Source organism: Dermacentor andersoni, chromosome 5 (genome assembly GCF_023375885.2).
Source record: "Dermacentor andersoni chromosome 5, qqDerAnde1_hic_scaffold, whole genome shotgun sequence".
Taxonomy (NCBI): domain Eukaryota; kingdom Metazoa; phylum Arthropoda; class Arachnida; order Ixodida; family Ixodidae; genus Dermacentor; species Dermacentor andersoni.
The window spans coordinates 199622475-199645757 of record NC_092818.1 but is presented as its reverse complement, the minus strand read 5'-3'; the positions used below and the strand labels follow the sequence as shown (position 1 = coordinate 199645757).

The window sequence follows — 23283 nt, the reverse complement described above, 5'->3', positions numbered from 1 at the left end:
AATATTTTGTTATAAAGGCTGGCGGTCTGTCAGATTTTAGTGTAGCTGTTTCTTAGCTAGTTCCGACTGTCTCTTCAATTTTGACTCGACATCATAAGCTTTGTCGAGAGCAACTTGTGGATAGTTTCTTTCTGCTAGCATTGTTTTAAGGTCATTTAGGTGGTGGAAAATGGCCGCAAATTTTTAAACATTTTTGTTTTGAGAAACTTGGGAAAATTAGAAAACTCTGACATTATCATATGTACCTACTATGCCCCCTTAATATTATTAATTAGCTTGTTACTGCAACACACATATTTTTTGTGATGCCGCAGTCCTTCCTAAAAGTACACTGAATGCTTTTGTTTCACAGGTTCCTTGAGCTTGTACACATGGTTACAAAAAAATGGCTTTGTCAAACATCTAAATGTCATAGCTCCACAGTGGTTTATGAAAGGTGACACCTTACCGCTATCGGAGCCACACAACATTGGCCAATCTCGCATGCTTAAAAAGCATTTCTCATTATAGGGCTGCCACACTTTGTGGTACGTAGTTACTTTGAAGAGGGAGCACTTGGGCACAGCTTTTGTGTACGGCCATGGCTGTTTGGGCATGCCCATAGTCACCACGCCCTTGAAATTCGCAAAGTAATGATAGTGCAGTGCCGTACTCTTTAATAAATTGATTCAAAGGCCTCAAGTATGTACTCTACACTATTAATATGTTCAATGCAGAAGCACGTTTTGAAGTCTCAATTCCCGTGCATGATGACCCATCGGTGGGTCACTTGTCATATTCCTCTAGTGCATTGCGATCCACCAGTTATTAACAGATACTTGTGCTCTTTTGAAACTTTCTCAAGGTGCAGAGATGGTGCCACAATGCATCAGATCAGAAGCAGCAAGAATTTTTTTTCTCCATTAATTTCTAGCAATAATGTCACTGTACGTTGGGGGATCCATACCTGCCAACCCTCCCGATTCGCCCGGGAGACTCCCGATTTTTGACTGAACTTTCCGATTGTATGATCACTGTCTTATATCTCCCGAAAAGTGGTCTCCATTCGCGCAATAATGGTTATTGCGAAACCGGCACCGCGGAATGTACAGCCACATCGTAATAGTCTGCATCACCAACAATGGTTGCACTAGCACCATTGGTATCATCAACTAAGCAGCTGTGATGTGTGATGCGCGACATGGTGCGGTGGTCGGGACGGACTGGAGCAGACCACAAGGAGTGCGCGCGCCGAGGCGAATTCCGTGCTGGAAGGAGGAAAACGACAATGCCAAAGAGCGTCCGGCACGTGAACGCGCGGCGCAAGAAAAGCAACTAAAAGAAGAAAAGCCAACCAATTAGGAAAGACCACGGGGCGTCAGGCAGCTAATCGGAGAATGCCTAATCGGCCAGAGAGAAGAAAAAGCGTGGTGCGCTGGCAGAAGGGCGGAGACGCCGGGAGAGTTCCAGGAAGCGACGCCAGGAGGAGGTCAACCACCGGACCGGGAGTTGAAGATGGGCCGTCGGGTTCCGGACCCGAGCCACCAGGACTTCACCCGACCGGGCCCTCCTGCCAGCTCGTTCCTGTGCGTCGCCCGTCTACCCGAGCGTGCCGCCAGCTGCTCAAGGCCAGTGAGCTTCTGCGCCCGTGGGCAGGACGAGACAAGTCGGGCTATGGGCCTGAGTTCTACGCCAGCTGCCCGGCCAGAATGCCGCCCCCGTCTGTCGTGCCGCCTGCCGCCCAAGGTCGGCGTTCGAGCTTCTGTGCTCGTGGGCAGGACGAGAGTAGTTGGGCTACGGGCCCGAGCTCTACACCCAGCTGCCAGGCCAGAACGCTGCCGCCGTCTGCTCGTGCCACCAAGCCGCTTGCTTTACCTCTCCAAGCCAGAGCAGGCGCGCTCCAGTCGCCCGGTCAACCAACTTACACCACAACCTTTGGTGAGACCGGTGCAACTCCTTTCGTCAGGTGGTCGCCGCGTCGCCGCGTAGAGACTGTTATGCGTCCCTGCCGTTGTGGCAAGCCCGGACTCGCGCACTAGTTAACTTCATACTAGCCCCAAATGTGTTTCTTATTGCCGTGATGTCTACTTGAATGTTTATTTTATGTTTTCTATTTTCTTCTATTTATTTTAGTCCTCTTTTTAGTTCCATTAAAAGTTTGTGTGTGTTGTCGAAACCAACGGCTTTGTCCTCAATAGGGTTCTCGGAGGCTCCGCCTAAGAGAGCCGTCAGAACCTTTTGAGTACACGAATCTTTGTCCCCATATTTGGGCATCACAGCAGCCGACTACGGTGCCTAGTAAGCCGACCAAAGCCAGAGTCAACGTAGCTCTTGCATTTCATGCATATTTCATGCATGCCTTCCTCTATGGTGCATTTTGTTGCTGCTGCTTGTGTGTATGATTAGTGTTGGCTAGGCTATCTGCGTGCGGTGCACTGTGTAAAGTTAGAATCCTCGTGTGCTTGATGCCATGGCGCTATCAAAGCCCAAGAAAAGGTATTTGCAGAAGTTCTTGCGATCTTATACTTCCGTATTTCCGTGCTTTTTGACATCAAGAAAAGGAGAACATTTTGCATATTGTACGTGTGGATGCAGTGTCAGCGTATCTCACGGTGTCAAAGGCGACTTGAAACTGCGTGTTTCCATGGCGAAGCGTCAAAGCTATGTTCGCACTGCTGAGCAGCAAGGCAACGTAGTGAACACTGAACACGTGCGACCACAGTGTTATACGTGTGGAGTGCCTGTTTACGGGATTCCTCGTCGGAACACGACCTACCCCTTTGTGTCAGCGACTACGTTGGGCCTCTTCTACGGAAAATATTTCCCAATTGTGATGAAACGAAGCGCTACGGATGTGGACGCAATTCTGAAACGCAACTCTGAAGAATGCAGAGGTGGCCAACCTGAAATTTATTTCGCAGGCATCTCTTTCGAGTCTTCGTTTCTTCATTCAGTGTTTTTCTCAGCTGCTGCCCCGAGATTCCACTGAATCTGCTGAAGACGCTTTAGATGCTCTCGAAGCTGAGTTTGCCTCACTACAGGCGCGCAGTCTTCCAGAGGATATTCTCACTAAAGAAAGGTGGGACATGCAGTGGTCTATGGTTGGAAAAATTAAGAACACTGATGGAAAACATGTTTCACCGAGTTGCTAAGGTGATGCTGGATTTACTCGTGATACCGCATAGCAACGGAGAGCGTCAGAGGATTTTTAACACGACGCAAAAAACTAGGACGGAGTTCCGCTCATCAATGTGCAACACAACCCTCCAACACGTGCTGCTAGTGAAGGGCCGTCAGTCTGCACCATGTTTTGAGCAAAGCTACTCCGATGAATTTTTTTAAGTGAGCAAAGTCTGCTGCTGCAAGGTCCTGCAAAAAGACTCATCGAACAGGGCCTGAAAGTAAACCCCCCCCCCCCCCCCTCGTTGGCGTGAATAAAATGTCTCCCGATTTTCGATCTCACCAGGTTGGCAGGTATGGGGATCAGCAGCCGTGACCCACATAGCAATGAATATGTTGAGCTCGCTCCATGTAGATGTACATTCTCCACCCTCTTTCACGTGCCCAGGAACCTAGCTGTGTTGGTGATAATGGCAGCTTGCCAACCGAAGTAGCCCTCGAGCCAGCACCCAGTGTGTCGGCCTCGCAGGCTGAGACTACACCGCCCGATGCAGCTGCAGCAGCAGCTTCCCTGGAGGAGAGGGTCGAGAGGTGAGTTGCAACAGGGAGCAATGCTTGCATGCTTTCTCCGTAGTGGGAAAATTGAATCGTTTACAGTTAAGACGCGAGGTTCTATGCAGCAGATCTATCGCCAAAGAAATAGACCAGTGTAGGCTGCCAAACTGTCTTCATCTTCAATATTTGCCTCTAGTTTCTCAAGGGGCAACTGTGCATTTGGCCTGTCATTTGTGGAACAGATTGTTTACCGTATTTACTCGCATATTGATCATACTTTTTTGTCAAGGAAATTGATGCAAATCAGGAGTGCGATCATTACGCAGGTAAAATTTTCCGTGAAAATAAATTTTTTTTTTTCATCCCGCATTTGCTGCATGATGACATCATTTCACTTTCACTTCATTTTCCTTAAAGACCAACATTTTGCTCCTTTTTTCTTCTCGTGGGTACATTACATGCATTGAAACAGTTTGTTTCATATCAGTAATGAATAATATTGTTAATATCTGCAATTTTGCGGCAATAACGTAGCCATGTCCACTTTGAGGGGACAGAAGCAGAAATGGGCACGCATAGCTGCGAGTGACATAGAAACACATGGCTGGCATGCTGCGAACACTGTAGCATTTGTCTTCACTACTATCTAATACTGCACGTTTCCATTAAGGCTGGGCAAATATCTTAGCTGTGTTACAAGTGTTGGCATTGAATAGGGTACACTTCTAACATATCAATCTGCACGTGGCTACTTTCGTTGCCGCTTGTGATTTGTTGCGTGCCCACAAGTGCAGACGAGAGGAATCTAAAGGAGCCTTTTTTGTTGTTGACCACAACCATTATGAAGCTTACAAATAATAAAGCCAAGGTAAGTTTGGTTGTAGATATTTTTTTTTTTCATGGAAGTGTGGAAAGTGATGAAAGGAATGAAATGGGGCATCTGCTTAAGAATCTGTTCGGTGCGTGCGGACCGTTTGGTATGTCTTGGAAGGGTTGTTAGCATAGCATTTGACAGCATTCGACAGATGGTAAGCAGGATCACCATCAGCTAGACTTGGCACATGACATATCGCTGCAGCAAGTTCAGGGTACGATCATTATACGGGAAAGAAAAAAATTGAATTTGACGACAAAATTCAGGGTTGCAATCGCGTAATGCGAGATCGCACTCGAATAATGCGAGTGCGATCATTATGTAAGTATATACTGTAATAGCAAGTGTCCATTTGGAAATTTAGCTTCTGTGTTTACTTGTATTTGTACAAAGCTTATGTGGCAAATTATTCTCATTTCTTTAAATTCAGGGCGAAGCGTCTAGTTGAGGATCGCCGCCTGCAGAAGATGAAGGAAGAGGAGGAGGTGAGCTTCATGATATTCAAAGCACAACTGCCTCATTTTTTACTATTGCACAGGCAGATGAGCCCAATTTGAACTTATTTGCTTGCTGCTTTCACTTTGTCACCTCTTTTTATCACCTGAACTATAGTATATCTACATTGAAAATCAAAGCATTAAATTTGCTTATTTATATTTCCTTTTATATATATATATATACATACATACATATATACAGTCAAACCTCGATATATCGAACACGGATATATCGAATTATTGCGTATATCGAACAATTTCTATATCACATGGAAAATCGCATGCATTTTTAATTCTTTATTTCGAACGGGGCCGGATGTAAAATGGATATATCGAACTCCGCCGCCCCAGACCAAGTGCGCTCTGTTGACAGGAGGCGAGCTTTCCCGCAACACTCTCAAAGATAGCGGCGGCGCGATCGGCGTTCCAGACTGCTGCGTACGGCAGCTGCCCACATCGGTTGCACCGAGGGCGCCATTTGAACATAGTGGCGTACACACGCGGCGGCTTGGAGCCAGCGCGGCCGCCTCGATCACGCGCGCACCTATGCGCGCACGGCGGGGCAAGCCGCCTCGATCACGCGCGCACGGCGAGGCTTGCCCCCGCCGTGCACGCGTGATCGAGGCGGCCGTGGAGCCAGTTGGAGCGCTTTGTCCGTGCTGAGCCACACATCATGTGCATTGCGGACTTCGTTGGCGGTGACGACAGCACCGAAACAGTGGCGGAGTTAACAGACGTGGAGATCGCGGCAGAAGTGACTGCTGAGCGGCCAAACGAAGACGCTGCCGAGGCTGATCCAGCAAGCGCTGATGTTGCCCCGCTCCCGACTGCAACTGAGGCTGTAGCTGCTTTGGCTGTTGTACGCCGCTACTGCGGCGCAATAGAAGGCACTGGACTGTCTCTTGTGGACCGTTTGGACTATGTTGAGGACGCCGTGGTCAAGCACGCGGTTGCTAATATGAAGCAGGCTACGCTGCTTCAGTACTTTCAGCGAACTAAATAAATACTTTGTTTGAAGCTTCATGTGAGTATCTATTGCGCCACGATTGGTTCATTGATTGATTTGCGCTACTTTCTGACGCGTTTTCTGCGTGATTTTATATATCGAATTCTGGCTATATCGAACTATTTTGCGATCACCGCGCTGTTCGATATATCGAGGTTCGACTGTATATATATACACACACACACAAACCGTATTTACATGTTTGTAAGTCGACTCGAATGTAAGTCGACCCCCCTATATCGTGTGTGACAGGGAAAAAAGAAAGAAGAGCATACCCGTGGGCGCATTCCATAACGAAAATTTATTAGTAGCTGGCATGGTCACTGGACTACTACTCACCAGTGCTGCCATCGTCATTGCTGCTACGACCCCGAAGCACGTCGCCATCCAGCAAAATTCCGCATTTGCACACGTAAGTCCACGCCGAAAGCACCCAACCACACAGAGCCGTTGGGGAAGCTCTTTTGACATGTCCGCTTGGCGTAAGTTTGCGGTCTTCTGCTGCCAGCCACTCGTACTCACGGTGGAGCAGGTCCTTAAAAGGCGAAGATCCGGGCTTGTCTCATGACCATGTCGCATGTCACTGGCAGGGACCAATCACACATTTCAGCGTTGACGCCGCAAGCTTGGCCTTCAGCTCCGGAAAGCGTCCCCGACTTCGGCCCGCGGAAACCTCTTCGCTTACCGTCACAGGTGAAAATTTTGCTTCGCTGCCGTCGCCAGTCTCGCACCACCTATTAAGAAACATCAAACTTGCGGCCCGCTGCGCAGTTATTTGTTTCTTCAGCGTTAAGGATGGCAGCCCTCTTCAACGCTGCTGTGAATGAGCACCGAATGTTTAGTGGACTCTGTGCGCTCGTGACGACTGAGGAAGCACGGAAGTAGCACATGGCTGGTAGTCAAATCGAACGTGGGACACTAAAGAGCTACAGGGAAAGAGAAACACGCGAGCCGCGAGCGATGTCTGCTCTTCTATGAACTAGCAATACTCCCCGCAAGCGCCGCTGTTCTGAGGGTGCCGCCGCAAATGGAACAGCGGCACTTCCATGAACTATCGACACCCCCACAGGAGTGCTGCGTGCGCTGTAAAACCCTTCTGAAAAGCGAACGAACCCGCGGGATAATGGAAAGCTACGGGTGGGGCCGTAGAGAAAATATAAAATTGGAACTACGTTGTAGCTAACCTAATATCTCGTTGTTCTCGATTTATTTTTTCCGGTGCTATGTTTCGGTTTCGGTTGTAAGTCGACTCCACCCCCCACTTCAGATTTTCAAATTTTAAAGAAGAGCTCGACTTGCAATCGTGTAAATACGGTACTCTCTCGCTCTCTTGCTGTGTGCATGCGTGTGAGAGAGTGAGTGAGTTGCAGTCTGCCTTTTAGCACTCCTGACAAGGCTTCTATATGTGTTACCAGGAAGTATACTGCTTTCTAGACACTTCGTTTCTTCAGCGGACATAATGCAGCACTGTATCAGCAGATCCTTCTGAATTAATTAGGTTTGATGCTGACTAATGCATGCATTTGAGAGAATCTGGCATTGCGTCTGGGTTATTAGACTTATAAACAAATGAGCTTTGAAGATATTAGCCTTTGCTGTATCAGCTTGCACAAATGCCTCCTGTGGAAACAGTCAGGAATTTTAAAGGATAGTGGAAAGCATCATGAAATGCCAATGAGACAGCTGAAGAGAATAGCAGTGCGTTTGGCTGGTTGTATGTGCGGCATCATGGCACTAAGCACTATAATCATCATCATCAGCCTGGTTACGCCCACTGCAGGGCAAAGACCTCTCCCATACTTCTCCAACTACCCCGGTCATGTACTAATTGTGGCCATGTTGTCCCTGCAAACTTCTTAATCTCATTCGCCCACCTAACCTTCTGCCGCCCCCTGCTTCGCTTCCCTTCCCGTGGAGTCCAGTCCATAACCCTTAATGACCATCGGTTATCTTCCCTGCTCATTACATGTCCTGCCCATGCCCATTTCTTTTTCTTGATTTCAACTAAGATGTCATTAACTCGCGTTTGTTCCCTCACCCAATCTGCTCTTTTCTTATCCCTTAATGTTACACCCATCATTCTTCTTTCCATAGCTCGTTGCGTCGTCCTCAATTTAAGCAGAACCCTTTTCGTAAGCCTCCAGGTTTCTGCCCCATACGTGAGTATTGGTAAGACACAGCTATTATACACTTTTCTCTTGAGGGATAGTAGCTACCTGCTGTTCATGATTTGAGAATGCCTGCCAAACGCACCCCAGCCCATTCTTATTCTTCTGATTATTTCAGTCTCATGATCCGGATCCGTGGTCACTACCTGCCCTAAGTAGATGTATATTCCCTTACCACTTCCAGTGCCTCGCTACCTATCGTAAACTGCTGTTCTCTTCCGAGACTGTTAAACATTACTTTAGTTTTCTGCAGATTAATTTTTAGACCCACCCTTCTGCTTTGCCTCTCCAGGTCAGTGAGCCTGCATTGCAATTGGTCCCCTGAGTTACTAAGCAAGGCAATATCATCAGCGAATCTCAAGTTACTAAGGCATTCTCCATTAACTCTTATCCCCAATTCTTCCCACTCCAGGTCTCTGAATACCTTCTGTAAACACGATGTGAATAGTATTGGAGAGATCGTATCTACCTGCCTGACGCCTTTCTTTATTGGGATTTTGTTGCTTTCTTTATGGAGGACTGCGGTGGCTGTGGAGCCGCTATAGATACCTTTCAGTATTTTTACATATAGCTCGTTTACACCCTGATTTTGTAGTGCCTCCATGACTGCTGAGGTTTCGACCGAATCGAACGCTTTTTCGTAATCAATGAACGCTATATATAAGGGTTGGTTATATTCCGCACATTTCTCTATCACCTGATTGATAGTGTGAATATGGTCTAGTGTTGAGTAGCCTTTACGGAATCCTGCTTGGTCCTTTGGTTGACAGAAGTCTAAGGTGTTCCTGATTCTATTTGCGATTACCTTAGTACAGTAAATACTTTGTAGGCAACGGACAGTAAGCAGTAAGGACAGGTCTATAATTTTTCAAGTCTTTGGCGGCCCCTTTCTTATGGATTAGGATTATGTTAGCATTCTTCCAATATTCCGGTACGTTCGAGGTCATGAGGCGTTGTGTATACTGGGTGGCCAGTTTTTCTATAACAATGTGCCCACCATCCTTCAACAAACCTGCTGTTACCTGATCCTCCCCAGCTGCCTTCCCCCTTTGCATAGCTGCCAAGACATTTTTTACTTCTTCCGGCGTTACTTGTGGGATTTCAAATTCCTCTAGACTATTCTCTCGCATTATCGTCGTCGGTGCTACTGGTACTGTATACATCTATAGAACTCCTCAGCCACTTGAACTATCTCATCCATAAAAGTAATGAAATTGCCGGCTTTGTCTCTTAACGCATACATCTGATTCTTGCCTATTCCTAGTTTCTTCTTCACTGCTTTTAGGCTTCCTTCGTTCCTGAGAGCATGTTCAATTCTATCCATATTATAGTTCCTTATGTCAACTGTCTTACGCTTGTTGATTAACTTAGAAAGTTCTGCCAGTTCTATTCTTGCTGTAGGGTTAGATGTTTTCATACATTGGCGTTTCTTGATCAGATTTTTCGTCTCCTGCGATAGCTTACTGGTATCCTGTCTAACGCAGTTACCACCGACTTCTGTTGCACACTCCTTAATGATGCCCATAAGATTGTCGTTCATTGCTTCAACACTAAGGTCCTCTTCCTGATTTAATGCCGAATACCTGTTCTGTAGCTTGATCCGGAATTCCTCTATTTTCCCTCTTACCGCTAACTCATCGATCGGCTCCTTATGTACCAGTTTCTTCCGTTCCTTAAGTCTAGGCTAATTCGAGTTCTTACCATCCAATGGTGACTGCAGCGCACCTTACCGAGCACGTCCACATCTTGTATGATGCCAGGGTTAGCGCAGAGTATAAAGTCTATTTCATTTCTAGTCTCGCCATTCAGGCTCCTCCACGTCCACTTTCGGCTATCCCGCTTGCGGAAGAAGGTATTCATTATCCGCATATTATTCTGTTCTGCAAAGTCTACTAATAACTCTCCCCTGCTATTCCTAGTGCCTATGCCATATTCCCCCACTGCCTTGTCTCCAGCCTGCTTCTTGCCTACCTTGGCATTGAAGTCGCCCATCAGTATAGTGTATTTTGTTTTGACTTTACCCATCGCCGATTCCACGTCATCATAGAAGCTTTCGACTTCCTGGTCATCATGAGTGGATGTAGGGGCGTAGACCTGTACAACCTTCAATTTGTACCTCTTATTAAGTTTCACGACAAGACCGGCCACCCTCTCGTTAATGCTATAGAATTCCTGTATATTACCAGCTATATCCTCATTAATCAGGAATCCGACTCCTAGTTCTCGTCTCTCTCCTAAGCCCTGGTAGCGCAGGACGTGCCCGCTTTTTAGCACTGTATATGCTTCTTTTGTCCTCCTAACCTCACTGAGCCCTATTATATCCCATTTACTACGCTCTATTTCCTCCAATAACACTGCTAGACTCGCCTCACTAGATAACATTCTAATGTTAAACGTTGCCAGGTTCAGATTCCAATGGTGGCCTGTCCGGAGCCAGGGATTCTTAGCACCCTCTGCAGCGTCGCAGGTCTGACCGCCGCCGTGGTCAGTTGCTTCGCGGCTGCTGGGGACTGACGGCTGGGGTTTGACTGTCGTATTCATATAGGAGGTTGTGGCCAAGTACTGCACCAGGGCGGCCAATCCTGCTCTGGTGAGAGAGTGCATGACCAGTTCTGGTCACCGGGATCAGGCCGCACTCCAGGCCTGTTTATGCAAGTTTATCCACACGCGGATCTTTTTCTTTTTTTTTTTTATTTGGTGGGAAATTGCACGGCACCGGGATTCGAACCACGGTCCTCTTGCACGCGAGGCAGATACTCTATCTCTTCACCACCGCAGGAGTTGTACGTCTCATTTAACCTACAGTGGTGCCTTCTTCGATCAGTGAAGGTCGACTAGTCTGACCTCTGTTAAACCACCCAGATGGCATTCAACTGGAGAGACCTGGTAGTTTATGACCTGCACATGAGTTCCCATAAATAATAGAGGAGAAAATATTTTTTTTTTTAGTCATAAACTAGAAGAAAAGAGATTAAAAAAAGGAAAAACAGGAAAACAAAAGAAAAGGAAGAAAACAGGGGATTTGAACTCGTGACCCTTGGATGTTGCCCGGAGAGATAGCTCAGCCGGTTGGTCCGTCAGGCCCCAGGTTACATTGAAGCGGCATAGCTCTAGAAAGGGTTCCGAGCGATGTTTAAGAGAATGAAAAAAAGGATTATATTCAAGTAACTATCGCCCGATGTCTCTAACCTGTATCGCATGCAAACTTCTTGAGCACGTCATCGCATCAGGCATCGCGCATTACCTTGAACGCAATAACTTCTTTTTCCCAAACCAGCATGGATTTAGGAAGGGATATTCGTGTGACACGCAGTTAATAGAATTCACCAGTGAACTTTTATTCTAACATGGATGAAGGTTTCCAGACTGACTGCATTTTTCTGGACTACTCCAAGGCATTTGGTCGTGTTCCACACTCCCGCTTAATAGCTAAACTATCGTCGTTGCACTTACATTCTTCAACGATTTCATGGTTGCGTAATTTCCTGTCATTTCGTAAGCAGTTCACCGTCGTCGACGGATATGAATCCGATTTAACTGATGTCTCCTCCGGTGTTCCCCAGGGCAGCGTCTTGCGTCCATTACTGTTTTTAATCTACATCAATGACCTGCCGTCTAACATTACTTCAACCATTAGACTTTTCACAGACGACTGCATAATATATCGGAAAATTAGCTCACCCTCTGAACACCTTGAACTTCAGAACGACTTAGATCAAATCACTAACTGGTGCACATCGTGGCAAATGACGCTGAATCCTGACAAATGCCGAACTGTGACTTTTACTCGCAAAAAGACGCCTTCATCCTTCCCATACTCCCTAAATTCTAACCCTTGTGCACGTGCGACTTCATACAAGTACCTTGGCGTGTATCTCACTGTCAATCTTTGCTGGAAGACTCAAATTAATAAAATGACCGCCAAAGCATTGCGTACTCTTGGCTATCTGAAGCGTAATCTTCGAGATGCCCCTTTAACCACTCGAAAACTAGCCTATCAGACTTTTGTTCGTCCTCAACTTGAATTCGCCTCGCCCATATGGTCACCGCATCAGGCATATCTAATACAATCACTTGAACGAATTCAGAACCGCGCGGTACGTTTTATAACCAGGATATATGACCGACAGACTAGCGTTACTAACCTGAAGTTCTCGCTATCACTCCCAACACTAGAGCTGCGAAGGAAGGTAGCTTTGCTCTGTCTCTTCCACAAAATAATTCATAGTCAGCATCCTACTACCCTTCCCCTTACCGAACCACATCGTACATCCCGTCGTCTTTGTAATAGCCGCAGCTTTAGGCTTGGCCGAACCACGGCTTTTAATTCATCAGTGCTTCCACGTGCCATAAGCTACTGGAATGATCTTTCTGATCGCATCGTTGCATTACATGACTCTGCAGCCTTCAAAGACCAAGTACTGCTCTGGTTTTCCTAACTGCTTTATTCACTGCCTTGTACTTTGTTAGTCACCCTTTTAGCCGCCATTTCAATGTTCCTTCATAGATTGCATATACTGTGCAATGTTTTTCTGGCCTTATATTTGTAACTTTATACTTCTCATTAGTTCTTTGTGTCCTGTGAAACTGTTACCCATTGTATAATGATGCATGAGCTGCTTTCTTGTATCCTTCATTTTCTGTACATGCCCCCCTCACACAATACTCCTATTTGGAGCCTGTGAGTATTTTCAATAAAATAAAATAAAATAAAGGTACATGGTTGATTGTTACAATAAGGCTCTAACTATCGGAGCATACTATGCTATGTCTTTTCATGCCCAAGTGTCTCACTGTTTCCGAGCGTCCCCCTCTTCCCCTCACAGCCGTCTGTGTGAGCCGTCTGGATCCGTTTTTTATGCCCTGCACCGTCATTGTTCAGTTGCTTCCGCCAATCCAGTATCAGGAGACCGATGACTTCAGGTCCCACCAATCAAGAGGTTTGTTGCCCTTTCCTTTCGACGCGAGTTTTGTCAAAACACACAGATATCACTGGGCACAAACATGGGAACTGGAATCGTACGCTGACTCCGTCTCCGACATGGTCGTGCCAGTTTGTGTGGCTGACAGGTGTGAGGAATTGTAGCCTTGCACGGACCTCATCTCCGGCATGGACGTTCAACATCTCATTTGACGAGGCTGTCGGCTCGTCTCCCATAATTACTTTATCCGTGACTGGAGTTTTGTCGCGGAGTGAACAGCCGACCATAACAGCCTTGGTGAGCTCTTCGTGACAGTCAGGAGAGATGACGTTGCTATCTTCAAGTGAGCCGCCTTGAAATGAACGATGAGGTGTGACAACTGCATGTCGCTGGGGTGGCATCCCCCGCTCTGAAGGACTGCCGGACACAACAGGGTCCAGCTGCTTGCAACGACACTCCATGATGAAATTGTGGGAGCAAGAGCAAGCCATCTTTTGCCGTTTTTGACATGATATTGTAAATTCCTTGCTGTGTGCAGTGCAGTAATATTTGGCCCACATGTTCACAGTAGCCCCTACAAGACATCAGCAAGTTTTTTTTTTTTTTTACTTTGTTCAAAAAGTGTTTCAGGGCCCCTTAAAGGCTAACTGCAACAAAATACTGAGCCATGTAGAAAGTTTATCACGTAGTGTAGATACAAAACAGCCTGTTTGCAGAATGTTATGTTTCAAAAACAAGTGGATGTATCATGAAATATCATGAAAGGCTTGCAAATGTAGGCGGTTCTGACACTGAAACTGAAAAAACACTGCAGATACTGCTCGGAGGAAGTGACGCACGACTCTGTGCGACTCCTTGGCATGGCATCTGAGATTAGGGACCACCTGCGGCTGCCAGCAATGCACTGAAAAATCTCAGATGCGACTGGCTGGTACTTGCACCGTAGCCCTTAACCACCAGGTGCACGCATCTGGTTAGGTGCTATTAAAAGCCTACTAAAAAAAATGTGACGATCACAAGCCCTGCAGTTTTGTCGAGATTGCTTCAGTAGTGTATACAGTCACTGACCGATAAATCGGACATTGATAATCCGGACGTACTCGGTAATTCGGACAGCTTCGCGGCACCACTAATGGTCCCATAGACTTAATGTGTAAAGCCGATCTATATTTCGGACAGCTGCCAGCTCTACATTCGGTTATCCAGGCTCCGTTTGCCGACTCTGCCGCCATCATCCCCTCTGGCAACTTTGACAAGACATCATGTATGTCCTCAGAGATTACACGCTAAATGGTAAGCCCTAAGGCCTTGCCTTGGTCACAGCACTGCATCTCAGCGATTTATCTGCAAATGCCAATCCTTGGAGGCTTTGCCTCAATTGTGAGGTGGCATCAACATTGCGATCATCACATACATTCCGGGCACCACCGCGTATGGCCCCTGCATGGCCCGCTCTTGTTTGTTGAATTTGCCTTCAGGACAGCGTTCCGTCATTCTGTGCTTGTTTGTTTGTTAATTATGCATTACAGACAGTGCTCTGCTGGCTCGAAAAAGTCTTTCTCATGAAGTTATCAACAGTCCGCATCAAATGGCACCAACGATGCCCTTGCAGTCCAACTCCGAATGAGTCTTGAGTTGCAAACTGAAGAGCCTGAGCTGCCGCCGACCCCAATGAGCTCAAATGCAGACATTATGAATGGCCTGCTAGGCTGCGGTGTGCCTATTCCTGGCACCGTTACATTTGAAGACCTTGTAGATGTCGACAGCACGGTCTCGTCGTGTGCTGAACTAAGACGAAACAATTGAGCAAGTTCTCCCAGCATCAAACTGAGACTCGGATGATGATGGTGTGCCGTGTCCTCTGGAGCGTTCACATGTGGATCTGACTCGAGCCTTTGCAGTCCTTGCATCGGTGTACAGAGACAATACAAAAGTGGCAGAAATACAGGTGGACTTGGTTGCACGTAAGCGGAAGTGCGTGCAGCAATGAATTGATCACTTCTTTGCACAGGGGCCTTAAAATGTAAATAAAATAATATTTTTCGGATACATTCGTTTTTTCTTTTCGGACTTATTTGCACTCCGCAGGGAGTCCAAATTATTGGCCGTCAACTGTATACTACTAGTACTCGCTTATTGCCAAATAATGTCATGCCTACCCCTTTCTTCACCCATGACTTTCCTTTAAGTTATGTTCTGGATGGCAGGTCCCACCCCCGCAAGGGCACCTTGAGACTCAAGGTGATGGTGCTTGGCGCCACCACGGACCCTTAGCCCCCATACCGAAGCTGTAATCCGCACCGTGGCGACAGGTTGTAAGGTGAAGGGTAGAAACCATGAACGGTGGCGGTCGGAGCCATGGTCAAGCCCCGGCCGACGGGCTCCCCATCTGTTTACCAGGTGGGGGACTCCGGGACCTTCTTGTGTCTATAAGGGTGAAACACAGGTGACACAATAGGAACCCTTAATCCATACATGCCGCATGGATTCTCAATTTCCCCCTCTAAAAAAAAACGATCGGAACCGGAAACTGTACCGCACCGAAGGAACCAAAGTTACAACTCAGAAATGTGCTGAAAATTTTCCACAGTTCCTGGTAGTTCACGCTGTTGAGCAAAACGCTCCAGTGGCCACTCTATCAGTGTTTGTAATACAGAAATGGCTAGTAGCTAACATAGGCGAAGAATATGAAGCAAAAAAACTGTCCTCAGGAGATCTACTTGTAGAAGTCAAATCCAAAAAGCAGAGTGATGCGCTACTCGCACAAAAGAAGCTTGCTGACCTTACCGTTACTGTAACACCTCACAGAAGCCTGAACAGCGTTCAGGGAGCAATTTCTGAGCGGCTGCTAATGACCGAGAACGAAAATGAGCTCCTCGAGAATTTGCGAGACCAAGGAGTAACGTCCCTTCGCCGCATAAATATAAGGCGCAACGGCGAAGAAAAAACAACACCTCACATCGTACTAACATTCGGCAGCACTCGCTTGCCCGAGTCTGTCCGGGTTGCATTCATCAGATGCCCAGTGCGCCCATACATCCCTAACCCTAGGAGATGTTTCAAATGCCAAAGGTATGGACATGGCAGCAACACATGTAGAGGCAAGGAGACCTGTGCCAAATGCGCCGAAACCGAACACAATACTGACAACTGCCAAGCAAGTGAAACAAAGTGTGCAAATTGCAACGGTCCACATGCAGCGTACTCACGAACCTGTGAAGTATTCAAAAAAGAAAAACAAATAATCAATCTAAAAGTACGAGAAAACATATCTTACCCTGAGGCAAGGAAAAAGTTCACTCAAGAGACATCCAGATCATATGTTGACGCCGTGCGCCGGGGGGCCAAGCGGCGTCTGGTGACAGTGGGCACACAGTACACCATTGTTGATGTGTGCCTGCCCCGTCCCCACCCGAACGGCACTCCGGTGTCGGCACCATTGACATCCCGGAGGTGCACCTGACGGCGGCCTCTGGCGCAACCAAAGTTAGCGGGAGTAGCGACGCACCACTCCAACTTCAGGCCACTGCCCAGGCAGGGCCATCCACAACTATGACAGGTGCAGCCAAGGCTGCCATACTACCACACAAGAAAGGCTCGCTGGCCCCTGAGCCGGTAGGCCGCAGGGCTTCCCCCCATCGAGAGAAGCCACAAATCCGTACCCCCACGGGTTCCCCGCGGAAACCCATCACCTCGCTGGAGGCGATGGATATAAGCAGTAGCCCGCCTCCGCAGCAGCGGCGGCGCAACTCCCTTGAGTACAAAAAGGGAGGAAAAACTCCAATAACGGGCCCTACAAAACTGGGAGCATAGCTTTTGAAATAAATCCGTCAGAGTTATTAGATATGGCGTTCCTAATTCACTGGAACTGTCGAGGAATATTAAAAAGCTATGGTGACATAAAAGATATTCTTGCTGTACATTCCCCGGTTGTTTTGTGTCTCCAGGAGACAAACTTGGGATCAAAACATAAAAATATTTTAAGTAAATATAAAGTCTATCGTCACGACCGAGAGCAAGCAAATAGGCTCTCTGGAGGTATTGCCATAGTTGTTCAAAGTAGTGTGGCTAGTCGTGAAGTCAAGCTTCAGACTGCACTTGAAGCCGTTGCAGTATCTGTAGTACACTTTAAAACAATTACAGTATGCTCCGTATATATCCAACCACACCTGATAGTAACGCTCCATGACTTAGAAGACCTTTTAAAACAATTACCAGAGCCATATCTGTTAGTCGGTGATTTTAATGCTCACTCCAATTTGTGGGGAAGCGAACAAACGGACACTAGAGGCCGTATTTTAGAAGACTTTATTCTCTGCAATAATATATGCCTGCTCAACAGGGGCAAACACACATACTGCTCTCCAAGCTCCGGAAAATGGAGCTGCATAGATTTGTCTCTTACATCGCCTTCTGTTTTTAATGCTTTTAAATGGGATGTCTTGGACAACCCGTATGGTAGCGATCATTTACCTGTTCTTATCAACCTAGCGTCATCTCCGCAAATCATTCCTACAAAACCACGACGTTGGAGGCTCCATTTGGCCGACTGGGCGCTGTTTCAAGAAAATGCCAGCTTAGAAAAAATAGATCCACATAATTTAGGTATAGATGAACTTAATGAAATTGTCACAAACTACATTATTTCTGCCGCGCTCCTGGCCATACCTCAATCTTCTGGAGTGGTGAAACAAAACCACAAAACCTGGTATACAAAAGAATGTAGATTAGCAAAAAAGAAACAGAACAAAGCATGGGGAAACTTTCAAAGGTACCCCACGCAGAAAAATCTCATAGACTTTAAAAAGGCAAGAGCACAAGCCCGATATATCCGCCGTAGAACCGAAAAGATTTCGTGGCAAAATTACGTGACTTCCATAATTAGCTCAACCACATCAAAAGAAATGTGGGAGAAGGTACGAAAGCTAGATGGTAAATACTCCCCTTTCACACTTCCCCTTCTAACAGCCCCTGGTACACAGACAAACATCGAAGGACAGGCAGACATTTTAGGTGAATATTTTTCAGCAGTTACCAGCTCATCAAACTACACAGAATCATTTCTTACGTACAAAAACACAGCCGAGAAACAAAGACTCCCTACAAGCAGATATACAAATGAACCGTATAATAAATTATTCACAGTTCAAGAAATCAACACAGTCTTGTCCGCTGGTAAACAGACTGCACCCGGCCCTGACGGAATACACTATCAAATGCTGTCCCACCTCTCTGAACCTGCCGTAGAGGCACTCTTAAGTTTTTTTAATAAAGTTTGGGTATCGGGTAAACTACCCGAAGCCTGGAAGAAGGCCATCATCGTTCAATTTTTAAAGCCCGAAAAACCACCAACCCCTCCGAGTAGTTACAGGCCCATAGCGCTCACCAGCTGCCTCGCAAAATCCTTTGAAAGTATCGTGAATATGAGATTGACCTTCGTGCTAGAAGCCCGTGAGCTTCTCGATGTCCATCAGTGCGGTTTCAAAAAGGCATGCTCCACAACAGACCACCTGGTTCGTCTTGAAAATACTGTCCGTGAAGCCTTTATACACAAACAACAATGTCTTGCTGTTTTTTTTTCGATTTAGAGAAAGCTTATGACACAACCTGGAGGTACGGAATTCTTCACGATTTGGCTGAACTTGGCATTCGTGGCAGGATGCTGAACTGTCTAAAAGACTTCCTGTCAAACCGTTCATTCCATGTACGCCTCGGTTCAACCCTGGCGAGAATTTTCATTCAAGAAAATGGAGTGCCCCAAGGGAGTGTTTTAAGCACGACCCTCTTTGTTGTTAAAATGAATTCAATCAGTAAAATAATTCCAAGGTCAATTATGTATTCAATCTATGTCGACGATCTTCAGATAGCTTGCACATCCTCAAACATAGCAACATGCGAAAGACAAGTGCAGTTAACAATAAATAAACTTTCAACGTGGGCTGACCGAAATGGTTTCCGGTTCTGCCCGCAGAAAACGGTGGCCATCCTTTTTTCACTCAAACGTGGCCTACAGACAGATCCTAGACTATACCTGAACGAAGCGGAATTGCCCGTAAAAAGTGAACACAAATTTCTGGGCATAATTTTTGACAGAAAACTGACCTTCTTGCCACACATAAAGAACCTGAAGAAGAAAACCTCCCAATCATTAAACATATTAAAGGTGCTTTCACATAAACGCTGGGGGGCTGATAGGACCTGCCTTTTACACATCTACCACAGTATAGTTCGCTCTTGCCTCGATTACGGGTGCATAGTATACAACTCAGGTCTGCGCCTTGCAAGTGGGGCATACAGAACATCACCCATAAACAGCCTATATGTCGAATGTAACGAACCAGCCCTCGCAGATAGAAGAGCCATGCTCACATGTGCATATGTCCTAAAAACCCGTTCACTACCAAAACATCTCTGCTACTCCATAGTTACGAAGTGCCCGTCTAAGCAGCTTTTTAACAACAAACCGAATGCGACGAGACCCCTTATTCTCAGATTTGAAGAAATTTGCCAGGAATTAGGTATTCTAGACACACTGCCTGATGTTGCCCAGAGACCCGAACCACTACCACCTCGGCACACCTTTCCCAGTGTATGTGACTACACACTGACACAATTTCATAAAAAGCAAACTCCACGTGAACATATAATACAAGAATTTTTGGCGCTAGACAAAAAGTACAAAGAACACACAGCATTTTATACTGACGGTTCTAAAACATCACTTTACGTCGGAAGTGCTGTAGTGCAAGATAAATGGGAAAATGTAGTCAGGTTGCCTCAGTGCACGTCAATTTTCTCAGCCGAATGTCATGCCATTTCGGTGGCTGTATCAAAAATAGTCGAGGTGAACATTCAAAACAGCATTATCTACACGGACTCGCTAAGTGCAATCACAGCACTGAAAGCCAGAAACGTAAGGGAACCTTTAATAGGAAATATAATCCATAACATAATAACTGCTCAAACACAAGGACACGAAATTAAGCTTTGTTGGATACCAAGCCATCAAGGAATTGGAGGCAACGAGAGAGCTGATGCGTGCGCCGCTCAAGCCTGCCATAAGGATGTCAGTACTGTAAATATACCCTATGCAGATTGCATGAAGTTAGTAAAATACAAGCTTAAAGAAAAATGGCAGCGTACATGGAATAGCGAAGAAAATAACAAACTACATTTAGTAAAACCTATTCTAGGAGAGTGGAGATCATGCAGGCATCAGGAACGTTTCATAGAAGTAATTTTATGCCGCCTGCGCATCGGACACACACACCTAACACAACTTTCTACTGACAAAACAAAACAAACCCTTATGTGAGAAATGTGGAGATGCACTCACTGTAAATCACATTTTATTCTCGTGCACACAACTCGAACGGCTAAGGAAAAAATATTTTACTGTATTTTACAATGAACGCATTCCCTTTCATCCCAGTCTGCTTTTAGGAGATAACCCACTAGTAGAAGCTTCATCTGTTTTTAGTTTTTTGAAAGATGCAGCGATCCTAAACGAAATATAATATATCACAGAACTACTAATTCTAAAAATTATTACCCAGTTTTTTCAAGCATCTTATGATGCACCTCAACCATTTTCTCAGTCCTGAGAAGAAGGCTGAGGTCTTCATTTGGTTTGTTGGGCTCCTCAGAGTCCTTGTCCGGACAAGGACCTTCGCTGAGGATACCCAATTTTGAAATAAATTATACCATGTGTTTGGCGCATGATAGCCTGAGTTGCTTATGCGCCATAAAACCCAATACAATACAATACAATACAGGTCCCACCGTATCATTTTTTGGTGACTCTCTATCACAATGCTCCAGGCGGTGCGGCAGAGCGAGGTGGAGCGAAGGCGTGTGGCAAGGGAGCTGCAGTTGGCGCAACAGTCACGGGAGGATCAGCAGCGCCGGGAATGGGCGCGGCAGCGGGCACAGGAGAAAGAGGAAGAACGGAAGCACCGGGAACGCATCCAGGCACAGATTGCACAAGACAGGTAAGGCGCAGCTTGTCAGCACCTTCCCAATATGGCCTGTGCTGTTGAATTAAGCGGCACAGAGTGGGCTATAGAGAGAAAAAATGAGTTGAAACAGATGTCTTCACATTTGTTCACCGTGCCAATGTGTAATGGTAATCTGGATTTTTCTCTCTTTTCTTTTTGAGAATAATTATTCACACCAGGCAAATTTTCAAAGTGCCTGGAAATGTCCTAGGTACATTGCACATGAAACGGTATACCTTAAATAGTAAATATTTAAATAGTTTAATGGGCTCCTTAAGGGGGCACACTGCTTCAAAATACAACTCGCTTATTTCTTTATCAAACTTGATGAAACTTGGCAAACTTGTTCAGTTTCTTTCGCAGATTCCAAAAATGCACTTACATTCCTTCTAGCTTGCTTAGTTCGTCAGATAATTAAAAATCAGTTGTCATTATCTGTGAAAGCAATAAAAAAATAATCGCTCGTTAATAATTTTCGGTCTACGTGTTTGTGGACTTAGTAAACCATAAGGGAAACAATAATGCAAGCAGATTTTAGTTTGTAAAATTCTGTCCCATATTAATGCCCATTGAATACGAGTGTCTCATAAGAGGTGGAATTACCCATTGAGAAATTGCACCATATAAAATATTTGTCAAAAGGAAATAAAAAAAATTGTTTGCATCAGTGTGTGCTCGATTCATTCAGTTATGCACTGCAAAAAGAATTATTATGATATCTGCAACTGGAGCTGAGATATCACATTTATGGATGCACTGAGAGGCCAAAATTTTCGTTTTGAGTAAAGTGAGAAAAACGAACAAAAGCTTTATTGGCGAATCAGCGCCGTTCGGCCAACTCACCTATTCTACCACTGTGGTCTAAAGGCAAAGTGAGGGCAGCACACAAGTATTTGTTGCTCGAAATGGAACCAAGGTACACCTTATTTCATTTGTACTTTTTCAGAACCTCCTCTTTTTTTATCTTGTTTGGTATGGTCAAGGCAACCCGTCACAGATGTGTTGCAGCAGTAGTGGAATGCCGCTAGCACACCTGTACCCCCATTTGATACACTACTACAACTCCTTGGTTTTCATAGGGCAGACCGTGCTGAGAAGTACCAGAAGGACAAAAGCCAGGAGGAGCAGCGCATGCGTGAACGCGAGGCCCAGCGGCTCCTTGAACAGCAGCAGAGGGCAGCACAGGAGGCTGCAGCACGGAGGTGTGATGGAGGCAGTGTTGGCCTTTTTGTTTTTATGTGCTTGTGTGCATGCGTGCGTGCAAGCGCAAGGATTCTCTTGAAACAGCATTCATAATCTGAAAAGTGAATGACAATAAGAAGGCATTTTTAAGACCTGCAAAAGTTACGATATAATTAAAAATAATTAAAAATACATCAGTTCGTCTGTACTCAACTCTTTATCTGACACCGTGTCCAATTAGCCCCCTATATACTAAATTCTTGGCTTACAAATTATTTGTTAGATCGATATTAGAGTATGCAAACATTGTGTGGTTCCCGTTTACTAAACAAGACATCAATAAACTTAAGGGTATATAGAAAAAGGCAGTCAGGTTTATTTTGTACAGTTACGGGCCATATAGTTCACCTACCATGTTGATGGAAACTGCTGGAATAGAAACACTGCAACAAAGGGGGCCAAAATAGCTTGCTCAAAATTCATGTACTTACTCATGCAAGATCAAGCAAATATTGACGCAACTAAATACATCTCTAGCATACAAACACGTCCAACCAGACATAAACATTCACAAATGCTTACTGAATACCTTTTCCATACCAACTGTTCGAAGAAATCATTTTTTTCAGAAGGATGGATAGGTGGGCTAGTTGGTAATGCATTATAATAAAAACATAAGAGCACTACAAACACAAAGGATGTAGAAGTAGAAACACACACTATACATGCTCAGCATTCATTTTCCATGTGTGTATTAAACATCAGTTGTGAGTGAAAAAACATGTGCTTCTTCTACGTCCTTTGTGTTTCTGGCGCTCTAAGTTTCCATTAAGAATAAGAGAATGCAATAAACTTCCTGTATACATTATTGAAAGTGCGTCACTTACCCAGTTTATATGTGCATTGAAAGCAATATGCTAAACCTATGAGACTGTTTTTACCGTTACACCTGATTGGTTTATAGAAGTATGCTTGGCGATTTC

The 23283-nt window shown here is 45.6% G+C and overlaps 1 protein-coding gene across 2 annotated transcripts in view; it reads left to right on the top strand.

Moving 5' to 3' along the window:
* Window positions 1-23283, top strand: part of LOC126532346 (UBX domain-containing protein 4-like) — a 55498-nt gene that overhangs the window by 17357 nt on the left and 14858 nt on the right. For both annotated transcript variants that reach the window (XM_050180053.3, XM_055071523.2), the window contains exons 5-8: window positions 3548-3690; window positions 4959-5013; window positions 20943-21112; window positions 22198-22320. In XM_050180053.3, the coding sequence (XP_050036010.1) occupies window positions 3548-3690; window positions 4959-5013; window positions 20943-21112; window positions 22198-22320 (491 nt within the window). The remainder of the gene's footprint in view (window positions 1-3547; window positions 3691-4958; window positions 5014-20942; window positions 21113-22197; window positions 22321-23283) is intronic.